At 51.7% G+C, this 21,637-nt stretch overlaps 1 protein-coding gene across 1 annotated transcript; it reads right to left on the bottom strand.

Annotated features, from left to right (window-relative positions):
• Positions 1 to 262: 262 nt before the first annotated feature.
• Positions 263 to 20,886, bottom strand: JDP2 (Jun dimerization protein 2). The gene is made up of 4 exons (XM_027880800.1): positions 20,858 to 20,886; positions 9,778 to 10,001; positions 5,072 to 5,176; positions 263 to 4,240 (listed from the first exon to the last, which is right to left on the bottom strand). The coding sequence occupies exons 2-4, from the start codon at positions 9,976 to 9,978 to the stop codon at positions 4,055 to 4,057; spliced, it is 492 nt and encodes a 163-aa protein (XP_027736601.1). The 5' UTR covers positions 9,979 to 10,001; positions 20,858 to 20,886; the 3' UTR covers positions 263 to 4,054.
• Between the last annotated feature and the right edge of the window lie 751 nt (positions 20,887 to 21,637).

Here is a 21,637-nt window from a genome sequence, read left to right as displayed (position 1 = left end):
GATCCGCGCCCGGCCGTGTCCCAGCGGGAGCGGTGCCGGGACCGCCCGCCCCGTCCGGCCCGGCCCCGCCCGCCCCGCTGCTCCCGCGGCGGCGCCGCGCCTCCTGCCGGTGGTCCCGGCTCCCGCCGCCTCCTCCCGTCCCGCCGGAGCGCAGGGGGGAGCGGCGGGGCCGGGGGCAGCCTGAGGAGCGCACGCCAGCGGGACACGGAGAGGCCACGAGAGCGGCCGGCACCGGGGCACAGGGAGAGGGAGAAGAACCGGCCGCGCGGTCCCTGCCCGGTGCCCAGGCACTGAAGCATCCCGCCCGCCGACAGGCTCCTGCGTGCCTGTCTCCAGCCACTTCGTGTGCAGGTTTGCGTGAGCACGAGCGAGCCTCTGGCTGGAGCAGCCAGCGAGCGAGACAAGAGCCGTGTGGCAGCAGCGGCTGCCGTCCTCCGGCCTCCTGCGCCCAGGGCCAGCAACTGCGGCTCTGCCTACAGCCAACCACAGCCACCCACGAGAGGGATCTACGTGTGTGTGTGTGTGTGTGTGTGCGCCCATCAGCATGAGGGATGCAGCCCTACGACAGGCTGGACCGGGAACGTGGGGCTGGCAGCACCCCACATCTATCGGGCTATCGGCTCCAGCACCACCGTCGGCATACGAGAACCCATCAGCTCCACCCACTAGTGGCCCACAGCACACCTAGCACTGGATATGGTGGTGTAGAATGGCCAGGAGGTGCCTTCCGGCCCTTTGAGAAGTGCCCATTGGCTTTTCAAAGCAAATCCACATTAGCAGCCCTCGCAGTACCTTCCAGGTGGGAGGACACTGCCACAGGTACAATCATTGCTATTTTGGTTTGGAAGCACGTTCTGGCATACAGCAACATAGGCTGTGCCTGGCATGTGCCTGCTGCTCCTCCCGAGGCCCAGGAGATGCCACTATAAATGCACCAGCCTGCAATGTATTCGGCAGGACAGCCTCTCCCACAGCAAAACTTGTAACTCTTCTAAGGTGGATGCTAGGTTTCCAGAGGACACATGCTACCAGACTCAGGAACATCACGTAGCCTGTCTCCTACAGGAATCAGGAGGGATTTGCAGCCCCCAGGACTACACAGAGATGGAGCCTTTTCCCTTCAATACTCACAGGCTTTGGCTTAAAAGGGAAGGGGCTCAAACTTTAACTTCAATGGGTTATATCCTAACTAAGTCTCCTGAAAAGAAATGCCCTAAACTTTGAGTGGCAAATCCCTTGGTTTGCAGCAGAAGGGCAGGCAGCAGAAGGTTGTTTGGAGGACAGAATCGTGGAGTGGTTTGGGTTAGAAGGGATCTCAAAGATCATCTCATTCTAACCCCTGGGCATTGCCAGGACTCAGATAGCTCCTGCCCAAGCCTTGGCTGGAATAGCTAAGCATTAATCCGATGCAGATCCATCCCTCTTCAGCTGCTGCCTTTGCCACTGCTTCTAGCATGCTTGGTTTCAAAGGGCACTTTATGTTTCTCATCTAAGCCAGCTGTTTTCATAGCAGACATTTTTACTGCAGTGTGGCTATTTGCCAGAGAAAGGCCATTGTCTGCCTCCACAGCACTGCCACTGCTCCTGAAAGGTGTGACAGCTGACAAGCTCTCCAGGTGAGCAAAAAACACAGGATGCCTGTGGCTGGATCTGATATTCCACAGGGAGTACCTGCTGACCACAAAAGAGGAAAGTGATACTTGCAGGAATCTGAAAATTCATTACCATGTACACTTTGCAGAGGGAAATAAAGTCCTGAAGAGATAAGCAGGCCCAGCAAGTGCTCTATGTCCTTTCAGCAGAGCTTGATAAGAAGTATCGCATTTTTTCAAAGAATGACAATGGGCTCCTGACAGCAGCTGAGGAATGGGTCACATCTGAGCCACCTACTCCAGGGTCTGGGCAGAAGGAAAAGCAGATGGACAGCTGCCCAGCTTCAAGGGCTGCACAGCAGGCAGTGGCAGCGAGGCCAGACACTGTTTTTCTCCACCAGCTTTGTTTCAGGTCCTGCCCTTGCTTATCCCTCTAGAGAACCTCAGCCAACAAGTTCTCCCAGGGCAAAAACCTTGTCTCTAACAGATCTAACATGCTTCACACTAAATAAGGCAGCTGGCAGCATTTTGCAAGCTCTCAAAGAAAGAAGTTATGGAATGGGAGGGGAAATCCAGGAAGAAAGTATGAAGAAGAGAAAGGACTAATGTCAGATATCCCCAGAGGTTAAGGATTAGGAAAGGAGGCTACAGAGAGAAACACACACTAGAGAAGTAGTCATGCCCAAGGAAGACCTCCTCATATGCTGTTGTCATCTTTAGGTCAAACTCATCTTCTTAAACAGCTTCAGTGCTCCTGGCTGGAGTGCGCATCTGTACTAGATGCTGAAAGCTTCTTTTCACTTGCAGTTGGCATCAAAGTAGCCTCATCCACAATGGAAATGGGTTGGACACTGGGAGAAGACTGGGTGCACCACTGCTCCTCTGAGAGCCCTCAGTGGTGCACATATGTGAAGTTGGGGTCTGCCCCAGTCCAGACCACTGCCTTCATACCATTGAGTCAGGAACACAGCCATAGTGTAAGGGCTTGGTTACTCATATGGGGATGCTGATTTTTCAGTTCTAGCACCTGCAGCACACCTGGCTGATTATCTTCTCAACCTCCACACCCCTGTGTTCAGCACTGGCCAAAGCCCAAGGCAAGATTTTAGGAGCTTTCCCAGCATGTCAGTTAGGGGCAAAGCTAGGACCTGGCAGAGACCCAAAAGAACTATTCTACACCTCCATGCATAAAGGGATCGCAACCACAAAGACATCATGATAGCTCCCCCATCTCTTTCTTATCCCTGAAATGAGTTCAGACTGCTGTAATTGGGACTGAAACAAGAAGGACCGAGTAAGGATGAGATGGCCTTTCCAGCTGGCAAGCCATGCCTGCCTGAGCTACTGAGCTATTTATTGCTTGACAACAGTCAGAGCTGCCTCCAAGGCTCCCAGCTCCTCTAGGCTGAATTTTCCCAGCCCACAGGTACTAACTCAGACAATCATAAAAAACAGCTCTGGGACCTGCTCCACCATACCACTCAGCCAGGAACACACCCCCTATGTTCAGCCCCAGCACATGCTGCCACAGTGCCGAGCTCCACCCAGAGCCCACCGTGGCCTGACGCAAACAGAGCTACGGGAGGAGGGCATAGGCAAATGTAACATTTACTGAGAGATACAGAACTGAATATTATGAAGGACATACATGGATGGAGAAGGTAGCGACACCACTGCAGAGGGCAGCTTGGACCCCCTTCCCAGCATGCCAGGAAAGGAGCTGGATGCTACCAGACAAGTGACAGAATGGAGATAACTGTGGCATATGTGTTTGTATCAAACAGACCATCATAACATACATTTCTATAGGATCACATCTAGTGATTATATAAATCCATATAGAGATTGCTGTATAAAAACTTTGTAAAAAATACTTTAAAAAAGTGTAAAAATGTGCATTCAAAAGCACGGCCGACACGGACAGCTGGGCTGTAAACATTATACTGAGTGTGCTTGTGGGGGGCGCCTGCGCCACCAAGCCCCGACAGGCCTGCCCACCAGACGGGGCTGCATCAAGTGTTTGTGGTTCTTGGGTTTGGGTTTCCTGCTGGAGCATGCTCCAGGAGCAGCAGCAGCCTCTGGGCAGGGTGCTGGTGGGCACCGTGCAGCTGCCACTCCTCTGCCTGCAGCCCCTGCTACCCACGGGGTGTGTGGTCCTTGCAGGACATGCTGTGGCATCGTGAGTCCCCAGGGCTGCGAGCAGGCTGGAGGGTTGTGATGAGGTATCACAGGGAGGTTGCCCTCACTGGTGCCACTAGCCCTGCTCCCAGGTTCAGCCTCAGAGTACATGGTTGGCAGGTTCCTGATCTTCTCTGTCCCCATATTTGGTCCATAGTTCCCAAGGAAGCCCATTGGGTCCTCACTGCGCCAGGTCTGGGTGCACAGTTCTTCATACAGTACATACATTAGAGACCCTGGAACACCCTGCGCCACTGTCTCCTCCTCCTGGCCCAGTGCCACCTTCACTTCTTCTCTAGCTGCTCCAGCAGTGGGTTGGCTTCACTCTCGGGAGTCTTGATGCTGTCTGTCCGCACGATGCAGGTGGGACGGTGCCGGTTCAGCATCAGGATCAGCTGCTGCCTCTCCTGTTTCAGCTCTTCTATCTGGGCCTTCAGCTCAGCATTCATGAGCTCTAGGCGCTCGGACTCCTAGCAGGACAGGAACACAACCACATGTGACTTTACTCCAGCAGGACAAGATACGAGGAGAAACAATTTAGGCATCAGGCCACCTCTGCTCAGTGCTGCCCCTCAGCCCCTGCAGCATGGGAGCGGACTGAAGACCTGCCAAGGCACCAGGTCCCTCCGGGCAGTTCATTCCCAGCCCTGCTGCCTTGTGCTATCTAGTGCCACTGCAGGGAAATACGCAGCCACTGCCTGGGGCAGGTCTCTGTTGCACCACAGCAAAACCTCTGCCTGGCTGCCTTCCATGGTCTGGAAGGGTGCTGGGGAACAAACCTATGTTTAGGTTTTCACCTCCGGCACCTGCAAGGACCTGCCCTTGTGAAATGACTCCTTGTCCCCCACGGTGTCATTTGCCCATGTCTCACCACTCTTTGCAGAAAAACAGCAAGGTGCTGTGATGGTTTTTCTGTCTTGGGGTCAGGGGTGAGTGGGCATCTGGCTCTGAACAGGAATTCAGGCAAGGGACCAGCCTAATGTCAGCCCATCCTGTGCCATGCTCATATGGGTGCTCCTGCTCCAGCACTGAGGCAGGAACACTATCATCCCTCCCTCACCAAAAGCCCAGAGCCCACCTCCAGCCCTCTCCAGCCCTGGCACCACAGGTATGCTCTGCCTTGGCATATACATGGCCACCACCTTCAGAGCCTCATGAAAAGTGGGGGCCTGTATTTTCCCAGAAAGGGGCACAGGAGCAAGGGGAGGCAGAGGGGCAGTTCAGGAGGCAATGTTGCCTACAGCTGCAGCACCTTTCTATGGAGGTCCCTGCTGCACCCTGGGACAGATTGGAGCACCCACCCGCTGCAGGAACTCCGTCCTCTCCTTCTTCTTGTTACGACATCGTGCTGCTGCTACTTTGTTTTTCTCCCTGCGTCTTTTCCTCCTCTCCTCTTCCTCATCCAGCTGCAATGAGACAGAGAAACCCAGGTCAGAGCTAGCAGGTGTGGGTTGGGGCAGAAGGTAGGGGTGAGCCCCTGGCAGCCCCACCGGTGGCAGGGCAAGATGGCAGCCACCCATGTCATTGGCCTCCAGTGACACGATCTAATCCTCACCAGGAACCAGGTGTGCTGCTGCTACAGCCTCTAACTCCACTTCGTGGGGACACAGAGAGGGAGACCAGCGCAGCATCCACAGCTGAGGGCCTGGCTAGCAGAGGACAGACAACCCTTCACAGGGCTTCTCCCTGCCTGAGAAAGGGCAAAGGAGAATAGAGTCCTTCCCACTAAGATGGTCACTATTTATCACACAGACATCTATAGGCACAGGTCTGTGAGCAGTCATTTAAAGCATCACACAAGCAGCCAAGGGTTGGAGGCAGAAAAACCTGAAAGATCTGCCAGCTGGGCCTGGCTGTTCCCCCCACTCCAATGCCTGGGACCGTCTGCTGCAGCTTCAGTGCTGGCTGAGTCACAGGGCAACCATGGTAAAGTGGGGACAGGTCCTGCAGACCCTGTAAAGAAGCAGGACACAGCAGTGCCTGCACTGTTCACCATATGCTCTCTGACACAAACCACACAGGCCAGGCCAATAAGCCCTATGGGTTGGAAACCCATAATCAGAATATTTAGGGATATTTCCTACAAAGCCTGTGTAAATGGTCTGTGGCATGCTTACATCCAAGAACCCAAACTAGCTCCTTCAAGAAAAATCTGAGTTCTGGAAAGCCCTGTGAAGTCAGCACCCAGGTTACACTTTGTAGCATGGATAGAGACGAAAAGGTCCTCGGTGCCTTCATCCACACTTGGGACTCTGAAACTTGAGATGTCAGACGGAACTGCCTCACTCCTACTGACTGATACCTGATGTCCTCCAGATCTACCCACATGTAGGTGCACCAAGTTCCTGCTGGTAATGAAAGCTGCAGGTGCCATCATCCACAGTGAACTGTGCACAGTGCTAACATTCACCAAGTCCAAAACCCACTAAGCAAAACATCTCAATGTGATGTGCAAGGACAGGATAAAACATGGACTCAGCAAAGTTAAGGTGAGGGGGTACCTCAAATAAGCTGCGTATCAGATATGCAGCACGTGGCATGCTTTAGAAGGCAATGTCCAAGTTTTATAGCACTAACAGATTTTGTATCTTCTCTACCTTACTTCCCAAGTATTATACCAAAGTTTGCTTAATATTTTAGCCTCAGCTAAAATATTAAGCAAAGTCAGCCCAAGCTATGCTCAGACTTCCATAATGCCAGGCTGCCACCATTCCTTTGCCAAAGCAGTGTCATGGGGAACCTTGTAACACACTTAGGAGAACTAGGACGGAAACTGCACTAATACCCCAAGTCCAGTCAGAAATGGATAGCTCACACTGTAACCACATAATTCAGATGTGACATGTGACAGCAGAAATTATCAGAAGGGCTCTAACTCCATGCTCTGCTGCCAGCTCTTAAAAAACTTCCTCACAGAGTTTAAGAGGAGGTAGACATCAGGGTAGCCACGATCCCCCTCTGCACATTTAACAACCATCCATCTCCTCCTAAGACAGCTTCTTGGCCTTTTAGTTCAAGGATTATGGGGAGGGTGCAGAGAGGGAACATGTGCTCACAGCTGCAGAGCTCAAAAAACACCCCCAAACTTTGCTAAAAAGTACATCTCGTGTTGTAACAAACTGGAAGACCAAACAACAATTGCACAAGCCCTGGGAACTGCCTGACATACTTCCATGCCCTGTTGCTCCATTCAACAGGAATCACAGAATAAGTGACTGTCCCTGTCCCCTTCAGCTTTCCTCTATCCTGCAGAGGGCCTAGCTGTGAGGGGTGTGTCCTTAAGATCGAGTGCAGATGCTCAAGGAAGTTGGCTCAGCACAGATAGCGGCCACTTGGACTCTTGGCTCTCCTTTTTGACCACAGCTCCTGTAACTTCATAGAACCAGGAAGGTTTGGGTTGGGAGGGATCATAAAGATCATCTCATTCCAATCCCCTTGCCATGGGCAGGGACACCTTCCAGTAGAGCAGGTTGCTGAAAGCCCCACACAGCCTGGTCTTGAACACTTCCAGGGATGGGGAATCCACAACTTCTCAGGGCAAAGAAGCTCTCTTCAAGAAAACAGGTTTCCCCATCTACTTCTGCTTGATTTCAGTTCAGAAAGGTGACATGGCCTTGGTGCTGGGGGTTAGGACCCTACTCAGATGCACAAGGGCCAGTGATGGTATATCAGCAAATATTATGTCTAAGCAGTTGATCTCCAGGGCATCCCTGTGGGTGGTGTGGGTATGCCTCCTGAATTGCTTCAGTCAGCAGCCTCAGAGACCGAGGTGATCATCCACCTGAGAGGCAGGGCTCTGCCCCAGAGGAAGCATCCCAGGAAGGTTGCAGTGATGGAGGAGCCCAGCAGTACCTCTCTACAGCTACCCCAAGAAGACAGCAGCTTACCCAGTGAGGCTGTCCATCACCCTGTGGGGAAGCCAGCACCCAATACCCACTGTGGGGGTTTTGTGTGCACTCCCAGGCACAAACACCCCAATGCCAGGAGATGCTGGTGCCCCCAGCAGAACAGAGTGAGCTGCCTGTGCCCAAACTCACAGGGAGCAGCCTGCCCTCCCAGGCATCACATAAAGCATGCCATGCCAGTACCCAGTGCTCCTGGGCTCCGGCTCCCTGCAAGAGGAAAGCAGCTGCAGGCTGCATTGCAAAATTATGTGTGGGCAGCTTCTTGGCTACTCATGGGATAAGCAGCTACTGCTTCATCTCCCTCAGGCTTTTGCTGCAAAGCCTTGCCAAGGGCAGCTCCATTTGCTGTCTTCAGCTCCTCAGATTCACAGGCCATGTAGGGGAGGAACCACCTACGGGGAAGGCAGTCATGCAGGGCCTGTCAGTGGATTTCCTCTTATCTTTCCTCCACATGGTGTCTTAAAAATTGGCTCAGAGGACACTCAGCACATTCAGTACCTGCTGTGGGGCAGAACTACCCTGTCCCTGTTAAGCAGATGCCAGTGAGATCACATACCCGTGCCCACAAAAAGCAAAAGCAGCTGTTGCAGGGCCAGCTCAGAGGTGCCTGAGATGCCCCAGGAAAGGAGCTGGGCCCAGAAAAACAGCATAGCCACGGACTCCTTTCTCCCCCAGTCCATGAAGCAAGGTGGGCATTACAGTCCCATTTGCTGCAGGATACCCAGGCCAAGAGCTTGCAAGAGAATTTGGCTTCAGCTGCAAATCCATGACTGCTTTGTCCATGGAGGGACCAAAGCCATCACTATCCCCCAGGCCCTTACAGTGTCCTCCCACGGCATCCTAGCCCCGCTCCTTCCATTGCAGGGCTGCCCAGTCCTTCCTCATGTGATCTCCAGGCTACACAAGCTGACTGGACCCTCCCTTGGGCACAGAGCTCCTGTGCAAGATGATCAGATGGACTCCATTGTACCAGTTCTCCTCACAGGAGTCCACATCAAGAGGCTAGGGGGAAAGAATGGGGACCCTCCCCACAGGTCAGCCTGGCTGCTGCTCTTCTGCCAAAAGAGTTGGGCTAAATCAAGTGTCAGCACCATTTGGAGAGTGGGTTGCTCCCTGGAACTGCTATTTTACCCCCTTCAGCTCACAGCTCATCACAGGCAGCTTTTCACATCATCTAGCACCTCCTTGCTTCTGTTTCCAGAGAACACACATCACCCCATCCTCCCACGGCATCATCCGAGGTAACCTCACATACAAGCAAATGCACTGTTCAGAAGGGCTGTTTATTGGACCTTCTGAGAGCACCCACCATCCTCACCAACGTGGGACCTCTGGACTGGTGGGTTATCAGCTCCATCTGCAGGCAGTGGGAGGTGCAAACACTCACCACCTGTACAGCCAGAGTCAAAAGAGTCAAAGACTGGACAACCAACACATGGGACAACCATGCAAGGAAAACACTGTGCGACTGTCTACCTAGTCCCTTCAGCCTGATTCTGATGTGCCAGCCTGTGGTACCAAGCAGAAGTCACCCACCTTCCCCATGCCAGGAAACATGAGGTGAGGCAAGGGCCTACTCCGAGCAGGCGGGCAGGGACAGCTCCCAGCCAGCAGTGCCTGCAGCACAGACTGAGTCACTGCTGCCACTTTGCACCACTGGCCCATGCACCTCATCCCCACCGGAGAGGCAACACCAATGCCAGAAGCACCAAGGCCCTGACTGGCACAGGTGACAGTTTGTGCGACTCATCCTTTGGGTGCGTGCCCCAACCTAGGGACATGACAGCTGCACCAGACCCCACTCCACAGGCAGGATTTGAGTTCAGCTGGCTGCCAATGGCTGCATGGGACCAATCAGGTCTGGGACAATGAGGCCACCACTGCCAGCCAGTGCTGCAGGGACAAAAGTTCAGGCAGGTGGAAGAGGCAGGTACGGGAGCAGCTATCAACCACACGCACATCAAACAGGCAGCGTGACGTGCTTATAAAACACACTGCTGGCCACCCTGGTAGGACAGAGAAGCACAGGCAAGAGGGAAACCCAGTCAAGTGCAGACAACCCTGCAAGGTCACCTGCAGCCAGCAGTCCCCACAAGACTCACCTCACTTTTCACAGGCTGGGGTCTCTTCCCAAGCTTCACCTCCAGGAAGTGGAGCGGTGAGATCATGGCCCCGATATTGCGGATATCAGCGCACTTCAGCTCCTCAGCAGTCAGGGCTGTGCCAGGCAGTCCTGTCAAGGGGCCGAGCCCAGGCAGTGCGCCAGCCGTCAGGGACGGGTCGGGGATCTGCCCTGGCATCATAGCAGGGGAAGCAGCTTCGTAGGCTGGAGGCAGAGTGAGACATCCCATTACAACCCAGCCTCATGACACAGCACAAGACAAATTCATTCTATAGTCCCATCACCTAATGGAGTGAGAACCAAGGAAGGCAGACATCCTTCCCCAGGGATGGAAAAGGCAGAGACTAAGCAAAACCTGCATGACAGAAACCTAACTATTAATCCTGCTAGGAAGAATAGGCTACTAGGATATAGATCAGGAAGGGAAGAGGCCTAAGAGACAAAGCACCAGAAGAACAAGAGCTGGCTGCAGTGACAGTGATGATCCCACAGACTACTGGTTTTGGCACATCTGGTCAGGGCTGACACAGCACACAAAGACCACAGATAAAAATGCAAGAGAAAAATCTGCCACTGTACAAACATCTTCCAGCATAGACATGAGGAAGCAAAGGCTGGAGGGGAAAGGGAGCAAGGTGAAAAGACTTCTCCTGTCACAAAAGAAAAACAAAATTTGCAGTGTAAGTGAGAATAGGACCAGGACAAACTTTGGCATGTCACTTATGGGCAGAAAAAAGGGAGTTATCAAGAAATATGAAGAACAAGCAGCAAAGAAATAAAGAAATAAAACTACACCTAAAATGGGAAGCTCACAGAGCTGGAGCTGTTACATCAGTCCAAAAGCAATGGGAGCAGATGGTTATTGGCTGCAGCACAAGTACATCCCTGCTGTGTAACTGGCCTGGGACACTTACAAGTCACCTATTTATAACATGCGGAATCAACTTCTGTCTGCACAGCAACCATTTCCCACCCTTCCTCAGCTCAACCATATCTCCCAGTGTGTGTGCACTGCTCTCCTTGCTCCGCCCAGTCAGACCAGTCCCAGCACACAGACATCCACGCCACGCTGCTCCAGTGCAGGAGGTACTGACACAGCAGGGATGAGGACTAGCAATGTCAGGAGAGATAAACAGGCTAAAGGAGAGATAAAAAGGCTAAAAACCCAACCACTGTGCAGCTTCCTGAAATCACAAGAGCTAGTCACAAGGCAGGAGTTAAGGAACAGTTGGGGAAACTCATGGAAGCTCTCATAGCAATAACTGCCAGAATGAGAAGGTGTATTAAATGGAAGGATAACATTCACTTGCCCTGCTCTTTCCAAAGCATCCACTCTCAGCTGCCAAGAGGCCAGGTTACAGATGATGCAGACTTTTGGTCCAGGCAGTATAGTTGTGCTAAGCAGACACACACACACACATTGCCAAGCCAGCAGCCCCAGTTGCTTGGCACTTGCCATCCTGGAGTGACAAATCTATGTGAGTACCAGACTGAAAACCTGAATGAAGCTGCTTGTGAGATAGGACTGCTGGGTCACAGAGTCAGAACAGCTGAGGTTGGGAGCAACTTCTGGAGATCACCTGGTCCAGACCCCCTGCACAAGTGGGGTCAGTGGGGGCAGGCTGAACAGGGTTATTCATGACAAACAGAGAAGTTAAGGATTTCTTGGCATTGGCACATCTCTTTACCCAGAAGATTATATAACATATTTGTTAGTGCGAAGGAACAGGAGATAAGCAGCAGAAGGGAAGACAAGCATACATGTTAATCAAGGGCATAGAGGCTAATGGAAGCTCCACAGCTTCTAGCATGTCCTGTACAGACAGGAGGATTTGCAGCAGAGTGCCGACAAGCTGCAATGAGCTGTGAGCTGTCATACAGCCTAACCTGCCACCAAAGAGGTTCAGGTGTCAGCATGAGATGTCCCCTGGCAGAACTGGCTCAGTTGTGATGGATGGGACTTGAGCATGGAAAGGCAAATGCAGCAAGATAGAGATCATGAAGTGTCAAGCAGGAATCCAGTCACCCTTTAGGAGACCAGAAAGGGGAGAGCAAGCCAGTGCTCAGCAGTGCCAGGAGCACTGCTGTAAGGAGAGGAAGCTGGGCCCAGGGACTGTGATCTGCACAAGGTCATTAAAGCGTGAAAAGGAAAAGACAAGAAAGAGAGACAAGTAACTTCTGAAGTGAAATGATACTACTTGATGAAGTGGACTCCTGCCCATTTGGTGACAGAAAAGAAAGAGAAAATACTTGGTAATGATACTTGATCTCAGAAAAGACTATAGGTCAACTCCTTGAGATTTCAAGGACATAAACTGATCCAAAGTGTTCATTCTTCCACAGTGATATCTAAACCAGACAGCTTTAATTCCACATCAGCAGTGGTTGCCTTGTACACTGTCTGGAGATGCCCGGTGCAGCAGGGCTCTGAAGCTGCACACTACCTGCCTCCCCCTTCCTTTCAGGCCTACACATGACTAAGATGCTTCACGTGTCCAGAAACCAGCACCATCATACCCTTAGGTTGCCCTCCAGACAGCAAGTTATTTGGGGACTGTGCCTGAGTCCCTACCATGTTCCTCAGAGACTGCCTCTCTCCAGCAGGAAAGCACCAGGTCAGTGAGGTGGCATGGCAAAGGAGAAGCAACCCCAGAGACTCTTCCCAGGACACCACAGGACACAGCTGTTGTGGCATTAAATGCAGTCTACCATTTTGGGATAGCTGCACACACTGCAGAGCTAGCCATTTCCCAGATGCTGCCATCAAGGCGATGTGCTGTGGCACTGAGGAAGACACCTGCCAATAGCAACACACCCTGGGCCAGCTGCTGCACGCCCCTCACCAGCAATCCCATAGATGTCCAGACCCAGTCTGAACAGCCTGAGTTCAATTAAAAATTTAAAAAATAAAATTAAACTAAAAAGAATCATTTGAAGTCTTTATCCTGCAAATACCACAAGAGCTGCCATGGCACAGACTGATCTGAGGCCCTGACCCACCCTTTGCGAGGCTTCAGGCTGCGAATTGACTTGAGCCCAGCACTGGATAATGAAATCCATTCTGGACTTGGGGGACCTAGTTTTAATTTATTCACAGAATATGCTGAGTTGGAAGGTACCCACTAGGATCATAGAGTCCAACTCCCAGCCCTGCACAGGACAATCCGAGAGTCACACCATGTGCCCAAGAGCATTGTCCAAACACTTCTTGAACTCTGGCAAGCTCAGTGCTGTGACCACTTTCCTGGGAAGCCTATTGCAATACCAAACCACCCTCTAAGTGAAGAACCTTTTCCTAATATCTAACTTAAACCCTCAGCTTCATGCCATTTCCTAGAGTCCTATCACTGGTCACAAGAGTAAAGAGATCAGTGTCTACCCCTCTGCTTCCCCTTGTGAGGAAGTTGTAGACTGCAACGGGATCTCCCATCTCTTCTTCTCCAGGCTGAACAAACCAATTGACCTCAGCTGCTCCTCATAAGACTTCCCCTCAAGGCCCTTTACCATCCTTTTGGCCCTCCTTTGGATGCTCTCTAATAGCTTAATGTCTTTTTTTATGTTGTGGTGCTCAAAACTGCCCACAGGACTCACAGTGAGGCTGCACCAGTGCAGAGCAGAGCAAGACAATCACCTCATTGACGGGTTGGCAATGCTGTGCTGAACTGTCATCACAACATGAAGCTGACAGCACCCAGGCTGGACAGTCCAGGTCCTCAGCCAGACTGAATGCAGAGTCACTTCAATTTATGAAATAAAGAGCAAGGAGAAATCTGTTTTCCAGACTGTGGCACAACCTGGCCACTGAGTATCCTCTTCCCTGCACTCCTGAGCCTGAGGCAGCTCCCTGGGGACAACTGGCTATTTGAGGAAACAGTTTTCTCTGGCACATCTTTTCCTTCTATGTCTTTGATCTGGTAGCTTAATATGCCTTGAAATAGCCTCTGTACCAGTGTAACATATGGGACAGGTCAGAGTGAAGGAGCTGGCCCAGTATCCAGGATGCTCTAAAAATGTATCCTGGATCCAGGGACTGCACTGCTGAAGCCCACATCACACCTGCATCAGTGTAACCTGAATCTAAAGCTGATCAAAGAAAAGTGCCAGAAGTCACCTGGAAGAACATATACTCATGCACTAAGATGAGCTGAGAACTAGGTGGAAAAAGTGAATCCTACAAACAAGATCTTGCTCAGGGATTCAAGAAGCTCAGAAGCACATTGAGAACTGCCAGGAGACAAGTCCTTGGAGAGGAATGTAACACCATTCCCAGCAGGGTTACAACCACAGAAATAAGAAAGGAACAAAGAGAGATGTCATCCCTCTCTGCAGAGCAGGGGTGCAGTAACAGGTCATCCTGCCCAGTTCTTGATGGCCCTCAGCTCCAGGCACTGTTACTCCCTGATGACTGGAGGGACTCCCTTGTTTCACTCCTCTTCCTCATGTAAGTAAGCTTTCTTTTCATCCCAAGACCCAGATACTTTCACATTTTTTTCTGGTTAGTCCTAGAGGTAAGAAGTTGTACTTTGATCATGTAAAAAATCCAGGGCATGGAATTCCATTTAATACTTCAGTCTTCTTCCTGAGGCTGTTACCCTGGCAGACAGGGACATGCCTACCTATAGATGCTCCAGCATATTTCTACCACATTCACCTGGTAGGACAGAAATAACTTGGAAGTTCAAGATCTGAGTTTAACCTTTAAATTCCAGTTTTTCAATACCTCATCTTGCTGGACGGGGTGAATATGGCTGGTACCTTGCCAATTCCTAATTCCTTTCTAGATACTCCCTTGCAGTGTTTGTCATTTCTAAGGCACATGAACCAATTCAACTCTGTATTCCTTCACTTTCTAACAGTGCTTTAGCTGGGATTATTAGATTTTTTTTCTTTTCAGAACTGATTAATAACACAGCCTTTTTTCCTCAATGCCAGGCAGCCTTTCAGTTTCCTTACATGAGCTTGGAAATGTCATGTCTCCAGCAAAACCTAGTTTTCTGATGTCCTACAGCTGAACCACACAATTCCTGCATTGTATCAGCTATGCTTTTTCACATAATGAAGCCAACAGCAAAACAGTAAGGGGAAAGAGAACGTGCAGTTTTACATTTAACCCTGGGATCTGCATGACACCAGCTGCTTAAGTTTACATTTGCCGTAGCTATACCTTCTGCTCCAGTGATATTCATCAAGAAGCTCCAGAGTGAATTAGGAGACAGAAAAACCTTTCTTACAACCTCAGTTTAATGACGAGCATTGTACCTCATTCAATGCTCTCTTCAGCAACTATCTTTGCAGCAAAAATCTGGTTAACACTTGATTTCATGGGTCAAAATTCAGTTTGTATATCCTTAGCCTGGACTCTGCACTCCCTTTGTTCTGGTTAAAATGCTGTAACACAAGACTTGACCTTTTGCCGAAATGTCTGTAAACCGTCCTAATTATTGCAGTAACTTTTGCATCCTTGCTTTGGCACTATTCTTCTTGAGGTCTCTGTCAACTCAGTCATTTTATCAGCAGTCTCATCCCCAAAAAGCTGACAACAGTACAGCTTTCTTTGTTCACCTTGGTTTTGCTGCATCTTTTCCACCAGTGTCAATTGTTTCTGTGCCCCAGTTTTGTCCTTATGGTCAGCAGTCTGTGACACAGACTGATATAATATTTCTTAAAAGCAGCACACATTACTTACTTTTTCTCCTAATGCTGGAGTCTGTTATCTTCTGGAGCCCACAACTTAGAGGGAAGAAGTTTTATGAAGTTAGTACTGTCCCATACAGTTGCTCAGCTTTCTCAGTGACACTGTCCCCACACGGCGTCCTATTCTTTCTCCTGCAGTTCTAGGCTTCATATGCTTGGGTGCTTTTCTGTGGGTTTGGGTTTTTTTTTTATTTTTTTCTTCCCATCCTGATTTTGTTGCTGCTGCTTTTTCAGGGACTCTTTGTTTGGTTTTTATTGTTGGTTTGGTTTGTTCTTTTTTTTAAGAAGCTGATGTTTGCACAGCAGTTACGGCATAAATCTAACATGCGTAGGCATAATTCACGTAACGCAGTATCCCTAAGGACTTGTACTCTCGTTGTTAGCCTGTATGCACACCCCTCCTGCCACCCCCTCACTGCTATTCTTATCCACAGACTAAAACTGGCACAGGAGTGCCTACCTGTATTGAAATCCTACATTCATTTCCTTGTGCAGAGACTGCCTCAGTTCATATCCACTGTTCCCCCAGGACCATCCCATGCATCCTCGCATATCCAGAGGTGCTGTTTGTTTCTGTACAAACCTAATGCGAGTGCTACAGTTGCATCAACAGCATCATCCTGTAGAGAGGACTATGACATCCTAAAGCAGGCTCTGACAGTCACTTTTCAATTTAAACTGCCACTACTGTGTTATCTCTGGTGTCAACTTCCTTGGCCAAGACTTGAGGGCAACCTTATTTTCAATTTTGCTGTTTACAATAAAATCACAGTTTCTTACAACATAAGCTATTTTACATGTGCTGACATCTGCAGTGGTTGATCCAAGTACCCTTCTGATGCTCAGAGAACCAGTCTAGCACCTAATATTGCCAGCCAGCAGACTCTTGACACTCTGTATATACCAGCATGTTTCTCTTTTCCCCATGTTAAGCACTGCACCAAGGCATAGTCTGTCCTACCAGCCCTTCTCCGTGCTGCCTGCAGAACCAAGGCCATGCTTGCCTGCTATTCTTTCACTCCAGGCTCAACCTGAGCGCCTGCTATTACTTGTCAGCTGCCACACAGAACACTGCCAAAGTCTGCAAGCAACCATACAAGCAATCACTGATCTCTTCATCAGTGTGTTAGCACCTGATACACTATCACCCTTTGTATGTACCATCTTGGAGCATTTAAGCCACAGCAACTGGCCTTTCATATGCTCCTCACCAGTAGGCAATAACAATTCTGCTGTGGAGATCAGAAGCAGTGCTACTATCCATGAGAAGCAACTTCTGGTTCCTTGGATTCTACTACAGCTTTATTGCCATTTTTAAACTTTTTTTAACTCCTGGCTATCAAATTAACTCAGCCTGTGTGTCATACATTGCATCTTTCTAGTTCCTCCTGTTAGCAGAAGGATGATTTATAGGAAAGCCCTTTCCCGACATACCCAACTTCTCATGCCCCAACAATGTAACTTCCTAAACAAGGACAGGGCAGCTGGATACAACTCCTTCTCTGAATCACTGAGCCACTTGCTTTGTTCTATCTGGACTCTTCTGTCTGAGGAGACTGCAGGGTGTTGAGTGGCACTGTAGCCTACAGACCCTCTTCCATCTCAAGGTTCAGCTCCCAGTGAGCACGAAGTTCAGCACAACCAAGTTGAAGGAAGAAAGACTCCATATTCCTAGTGCCACCAGTACCTTGCCATGCAATTATAGCTTTCCTCTGTTGTCTAAAATGTGATACTCTCCCATTCCCACACCGCTGCTATCTGCTCTAGATGCATCTAGTTGAGTAGCACCTTACAGCAGGTCATCTCTCTTCTGTCTAGTTTCTTCTGTACTGCACTGTTAAAAGCAGTAACTTGAAGTGCCAATGCCAAGGGGCACATTGCTCACTGTCAGAGTTATTTGCCAACCATCAGAACATAACAGCAGACAAGCCCTTTGGGGGTAGCCAGTCTTTTTAGATACCCAGGCAGTAGTGCTGGTAAACATGAACTTCACCAACAGCCACTGAGTATTCATTCATTTGCTGAACCAGTTGATGCCAAGGAACCCACCACCTGTAGCATACTGAAGAGCTGTAGTGACACCTGCTGGGATAAAAATGCGTGCTCTCCCTTTACCAAGGACCTAACATTATTGAGTGTTTAATGCCATCAGGAAAATTGCCCTTTATTTAAAGGCCAGTTAAAGGCGCGATGATTGCACAGCCTATCAACTGGACCAGGGTGGAGCACACCACCTCAGTATGCTAGACACTGTAGTTACCTCACTACCTCCACACTCCACTTCCATCCCAAGAGGGAGAGACAGCTCCTACAATCCACGTTCTGGATTTGCAGGGCCAAAGATGCATCTGTGCCCTTCCCACAGACACTTCTGGCTGCCGCTCTTGCTGTTCCTTTTCTCCCACAGGCAACCTGATGTGGTGGGAGAAAGGTTGCAGTGTTCATGAACACCCGTTCATGTAACGTCTCAACCCCCAGTTCTAAATACTAAAGAGAGCCCACAATGCTAACAAGAGGAAGGAGCTGTGAAGAACTGTACCTCAGGAGATGGAATTCTAAACCCATTTCATGAGTGGGAACATTCTGGCTCAGTCCTGCACATCTAGCTGGCAGGAGGAACATCCAAGTCATTCACAGACAGAAAGCTATGAAAAGCTTTCTAAAAACAGGAATGCAGAGAGAGTCTTGCTGCCCTTCCTCCTCTCCTCTATTGGGGAAGCTCACAGCTCCCTACACTGTTCTCATGGGGCAGCCCAGAGCAGACAGCCTCTCTTTGGCAGAAATGCTGTTTTGCAGCCCCCCCATCCAGCTGAGTACCACCATTAGGACCCCACAGCTGCCTGTCTAATGCTTTGCCTTCTTACCCTTTGTTATGAGGAAGGGGGATGGTGGTTCTCTAGTCCTCAGCTTTAGAAATGACCCTCCTTTGCCATTAGAAAAGAGTCAGCTCAGTCCTTCTTTCTCCCTGAGCATTTTCCTCCATATCTTCATCAGGTAGTAAAAAGCTCTAGTTTTGCTGCTCCAACCACTGCAATGCAGCGATTGACTTGCAAGCAACCTGTGACAACAGAGTTGCGTATAGCACCTACCATAGCAAGGCTCCTCTACTGCAATTACTGAAAAAAAAATGCCATTGATTATCACATTATCTCAATCAATTGAGATTGCAATTAATTATTTGGGGTTGCACCACCATAGGATGGCAGTATGGAGCAGAAAGGTAAAAGCTAACGTATTTCTACCTGAAACAGGTCAAAGAGATTTGAGGAGGAAGGAATATCCTGGTCTGGGAAAGGCTGCAGCTCAGACACTGAGGTTAACAATTTACTTGTTGAAATTCCCCAGGACCTCCCATAACCACATGTGGTCAGGGTTAGAATCTGCTTCAAGAAGTCAGCCCTACTCCAGCACAGAGCTCTGCCCTCAGGGAACAAGGATGGCATCAGAGATGAAAGACCACCCTCTACAAACTCTTCAAAATTATGCCCTGAATTCCAGGGTCATCCACAAAGACCTCTAATCCATATAAAGACCAGCTCTAGCTAGTTTGCAACAGCTCTGCTCAGCTGAGAGGCCCATATGGACTTTCAGCTCCCTGGCTGCCGGTTAAAATAGCCAGTGATGTTTGGAGTGATACTTTGGACAGTCCAAGCAACTGAGAAATGCAACCAAAACCAGATGGCATCAGGTTTGCTGTGCCCTTCCTTGCTGCACTGGTACTGCAGGACACACACATGCTGGCAAGGAGTCCCTGCTACTCACCATGGCTCTGCCTCCTTCGCTCTTGGGGCCAGGCCCACCACAAAAAGCCCACTGCAGTGAAAACAAGCCTCTTAACAGCTTCACACTCAAGACACTGCATGCTGCCAAGTACCTGGCCCAGGCAATGCAGCTGAAGTAGCAAACGCTAGCACAGAGAAGGAGATCACAAAGCAGATGCTCAACACTGCCTGTGCTTGAGCAGCCTAGCTGAAGGAGAAGGCAAGAGGAGACAAGGGGTGTGAGGGAGTATTTACTCTTCCTTGGCAAGGAACAGAGCACAAAGACCTTTGCATCCTATAAGGAGGGAAATGCTCAACTGTGAAAATGCAGGAAAAGCATCCGTAGGTGTCTCAGCGAAGAGACAGAGGCAGCAACCTGCACACTAACTCAGCAGATTTTGTTAATCCCCCAGACCCCAGGAATAACCAATTGCTGCATGACACAGGGATGGTATGGATAGCAGCTCCTGCACCCACACACTCAGCCCCCAGATGGGTAGATTTTTGCTTTTTTCAGTCACTAGGAGTCATACTAAGAATCTGAACTCCAATGACTGGCATTCCCAGATGCCCCCACACAAGCATTCACCAACAAATTCCCAGTGCAGACTCTGGTAAGAGCCTCCAGATAGAGTTTTTCATGCAAATTTTCTCAAAACTAGCTAAAAAATCCTGGTCTGAGCTGCAGAAGCATTTGTTTCTGCTGAGCTCTCGGAGTCCAAACACACACACACACTCACAGTTTGGCAGTGGTTGTGTTCCAGGGCTGGTAATGCAAGCCATGGAGCAGGCTGCCAAGACAAGCAAGAGAACGAGCCAGGCCCCGTTTCATTGGCCACCATACGCTGCATATGGCTCTGGAACCAGCCAGCAGAGTGTTCTCACCCTCCTTGAAGGCATAGGAGACCCTGTGTTTTCAAATACACCTCCACAGGGCCTTCATTAAAGGAAAATGGAAACATAATGTGGCTCTTGCTCCCTTGGTATTTCTCCCTTTCCCCCAATTTGCTCTCAAACCTATTTCCCTTCCATGGAAAAAGAAAAGTGCCTCCTGGAGCAGACCGTGCAAAAGAATGCAACTTCCATTCAACTCCATGCCTGACTGCTAAAGCGGACTTGGGACCGCGCGGTGGGGGCACCTCTAGGGCCCCTTTCCTTCCCGGGGCCCCGCGGGCTGGGGGCACGGCTCAGCGACAACCCGCCTCCCCGGCACGGACCGGCGGCCGCGGGGAGTCCGCGCCCCTCACCTGCGCGCCCGGCCGGCAGGTGAAGCGGAGGCGAGGCGGGCGCCCGACAGCGAGGGGAGGCCGCCCCGCAGCTGATCAGTGCGGGGGCAGCAGCGCTGCTCTGAGCCGCCCATGCGGCTGTGCCCACCGCCGCGAAGGGTCTCCGCGCGTCTCCGCGCATCTCCGCGGTGCGCCCGACCGCCCGGAGGGCAGAACCCTGCCCGCTGCCGCGAGATGCCGGGATGCTCCTGCGGCTGCCCTCCGCCCCAGCCTCCGCGGCCGCCACTGTCCGCCACCCCCGCGGAGCCCCGCGCCGCCGCCCGCCCCTGGCCGCAATCCCGGCCCACCCGGCGAGCCCCCCGGCCGCGCTCACACCCACCGTGCAGGGGGACCCGGCTGCCGGAGTGCCCGCGGGGCCCGGCCACAGGGGCCGGGCGCGGGCTGCGGTCTCAGCCTCGCCGCCTCCGCCGCCCGGCTGCGAGGCGCTGCCCCGACCCCCGGGCCCCGCCGGGTGCCGATGTCGGTGCCGGCAGCCGCCGGGGCGCCTTGGCCCGCCGCCGCCCCCCGCCGCCCCGGTGCGCGCCTCCCGCAGGCTGTGGCAGGCGGCGGGGTGGGTTGCATCAGCCCCGGTTATATAGCGGCCCCTGGGCTGCGGGGAGGGGTCGGGAATGCGGAACCGGCCGGGCTGCCAGCGCCACACGTCAGGGAGGGCGGAGGAGCGGGGCCGCGGGGCGGGGAGCGCCGCGCAGGGGTGGGACCAGCCGGGACACCCCGACATCCCGTACCTCGGCAGCCCGCAGCCCGCACCCCATGGCGCGGCGTCCCGCACCTCGCGGCCCGGCATCTCCGCATCCTGCACCCCGGGACTCCGCACCCGCCACCCCTCGGCACCCCAGTGCTCTTGCAGGCGGCATCCCCAGCACGGTCTGGCATCCCTGGACCCCTCTTCACCACGGCGCCCCGGCACCTCGCACCGCCCGACAGGGTGCGCACCTTGCCCCCGCTCCTATTTGCGCCCCTCCACACTTTCCTCCCCGCGCCTCCCCCGCACCCCGCGCACGCCAGGACCCGGTGCCGCCACAGCCGTGCCCGAGCCAGCCCGCTCTGTGCGGAGTCCCCGCTTCTCGGTCCTGCGCCTGGGAAAAACTACAAGACCATC

The sequence above is a fragment of the Empidonax traillii genome, unplaced genomic scaffold (genome assembly GCF_003031625.1).
Source record: "Empidonax traillii isolate 1590-97213 ecotype Southwest subspecies unplaced genomic scaffold, ASM303162v1 scaffold74:size2480735, whole genome shotgun sequence".
NCBI lineage: Eukaryota > Metazoa > Chordata > Aves > Passeriformes > Tyrannidae > Empidonax > Empidonax traillii.
The sequence above is the reverse complement of the archived record's forward strand: the minus strand, read 5'-3'. Positions and strand labels throughout refer to the sequence as shown.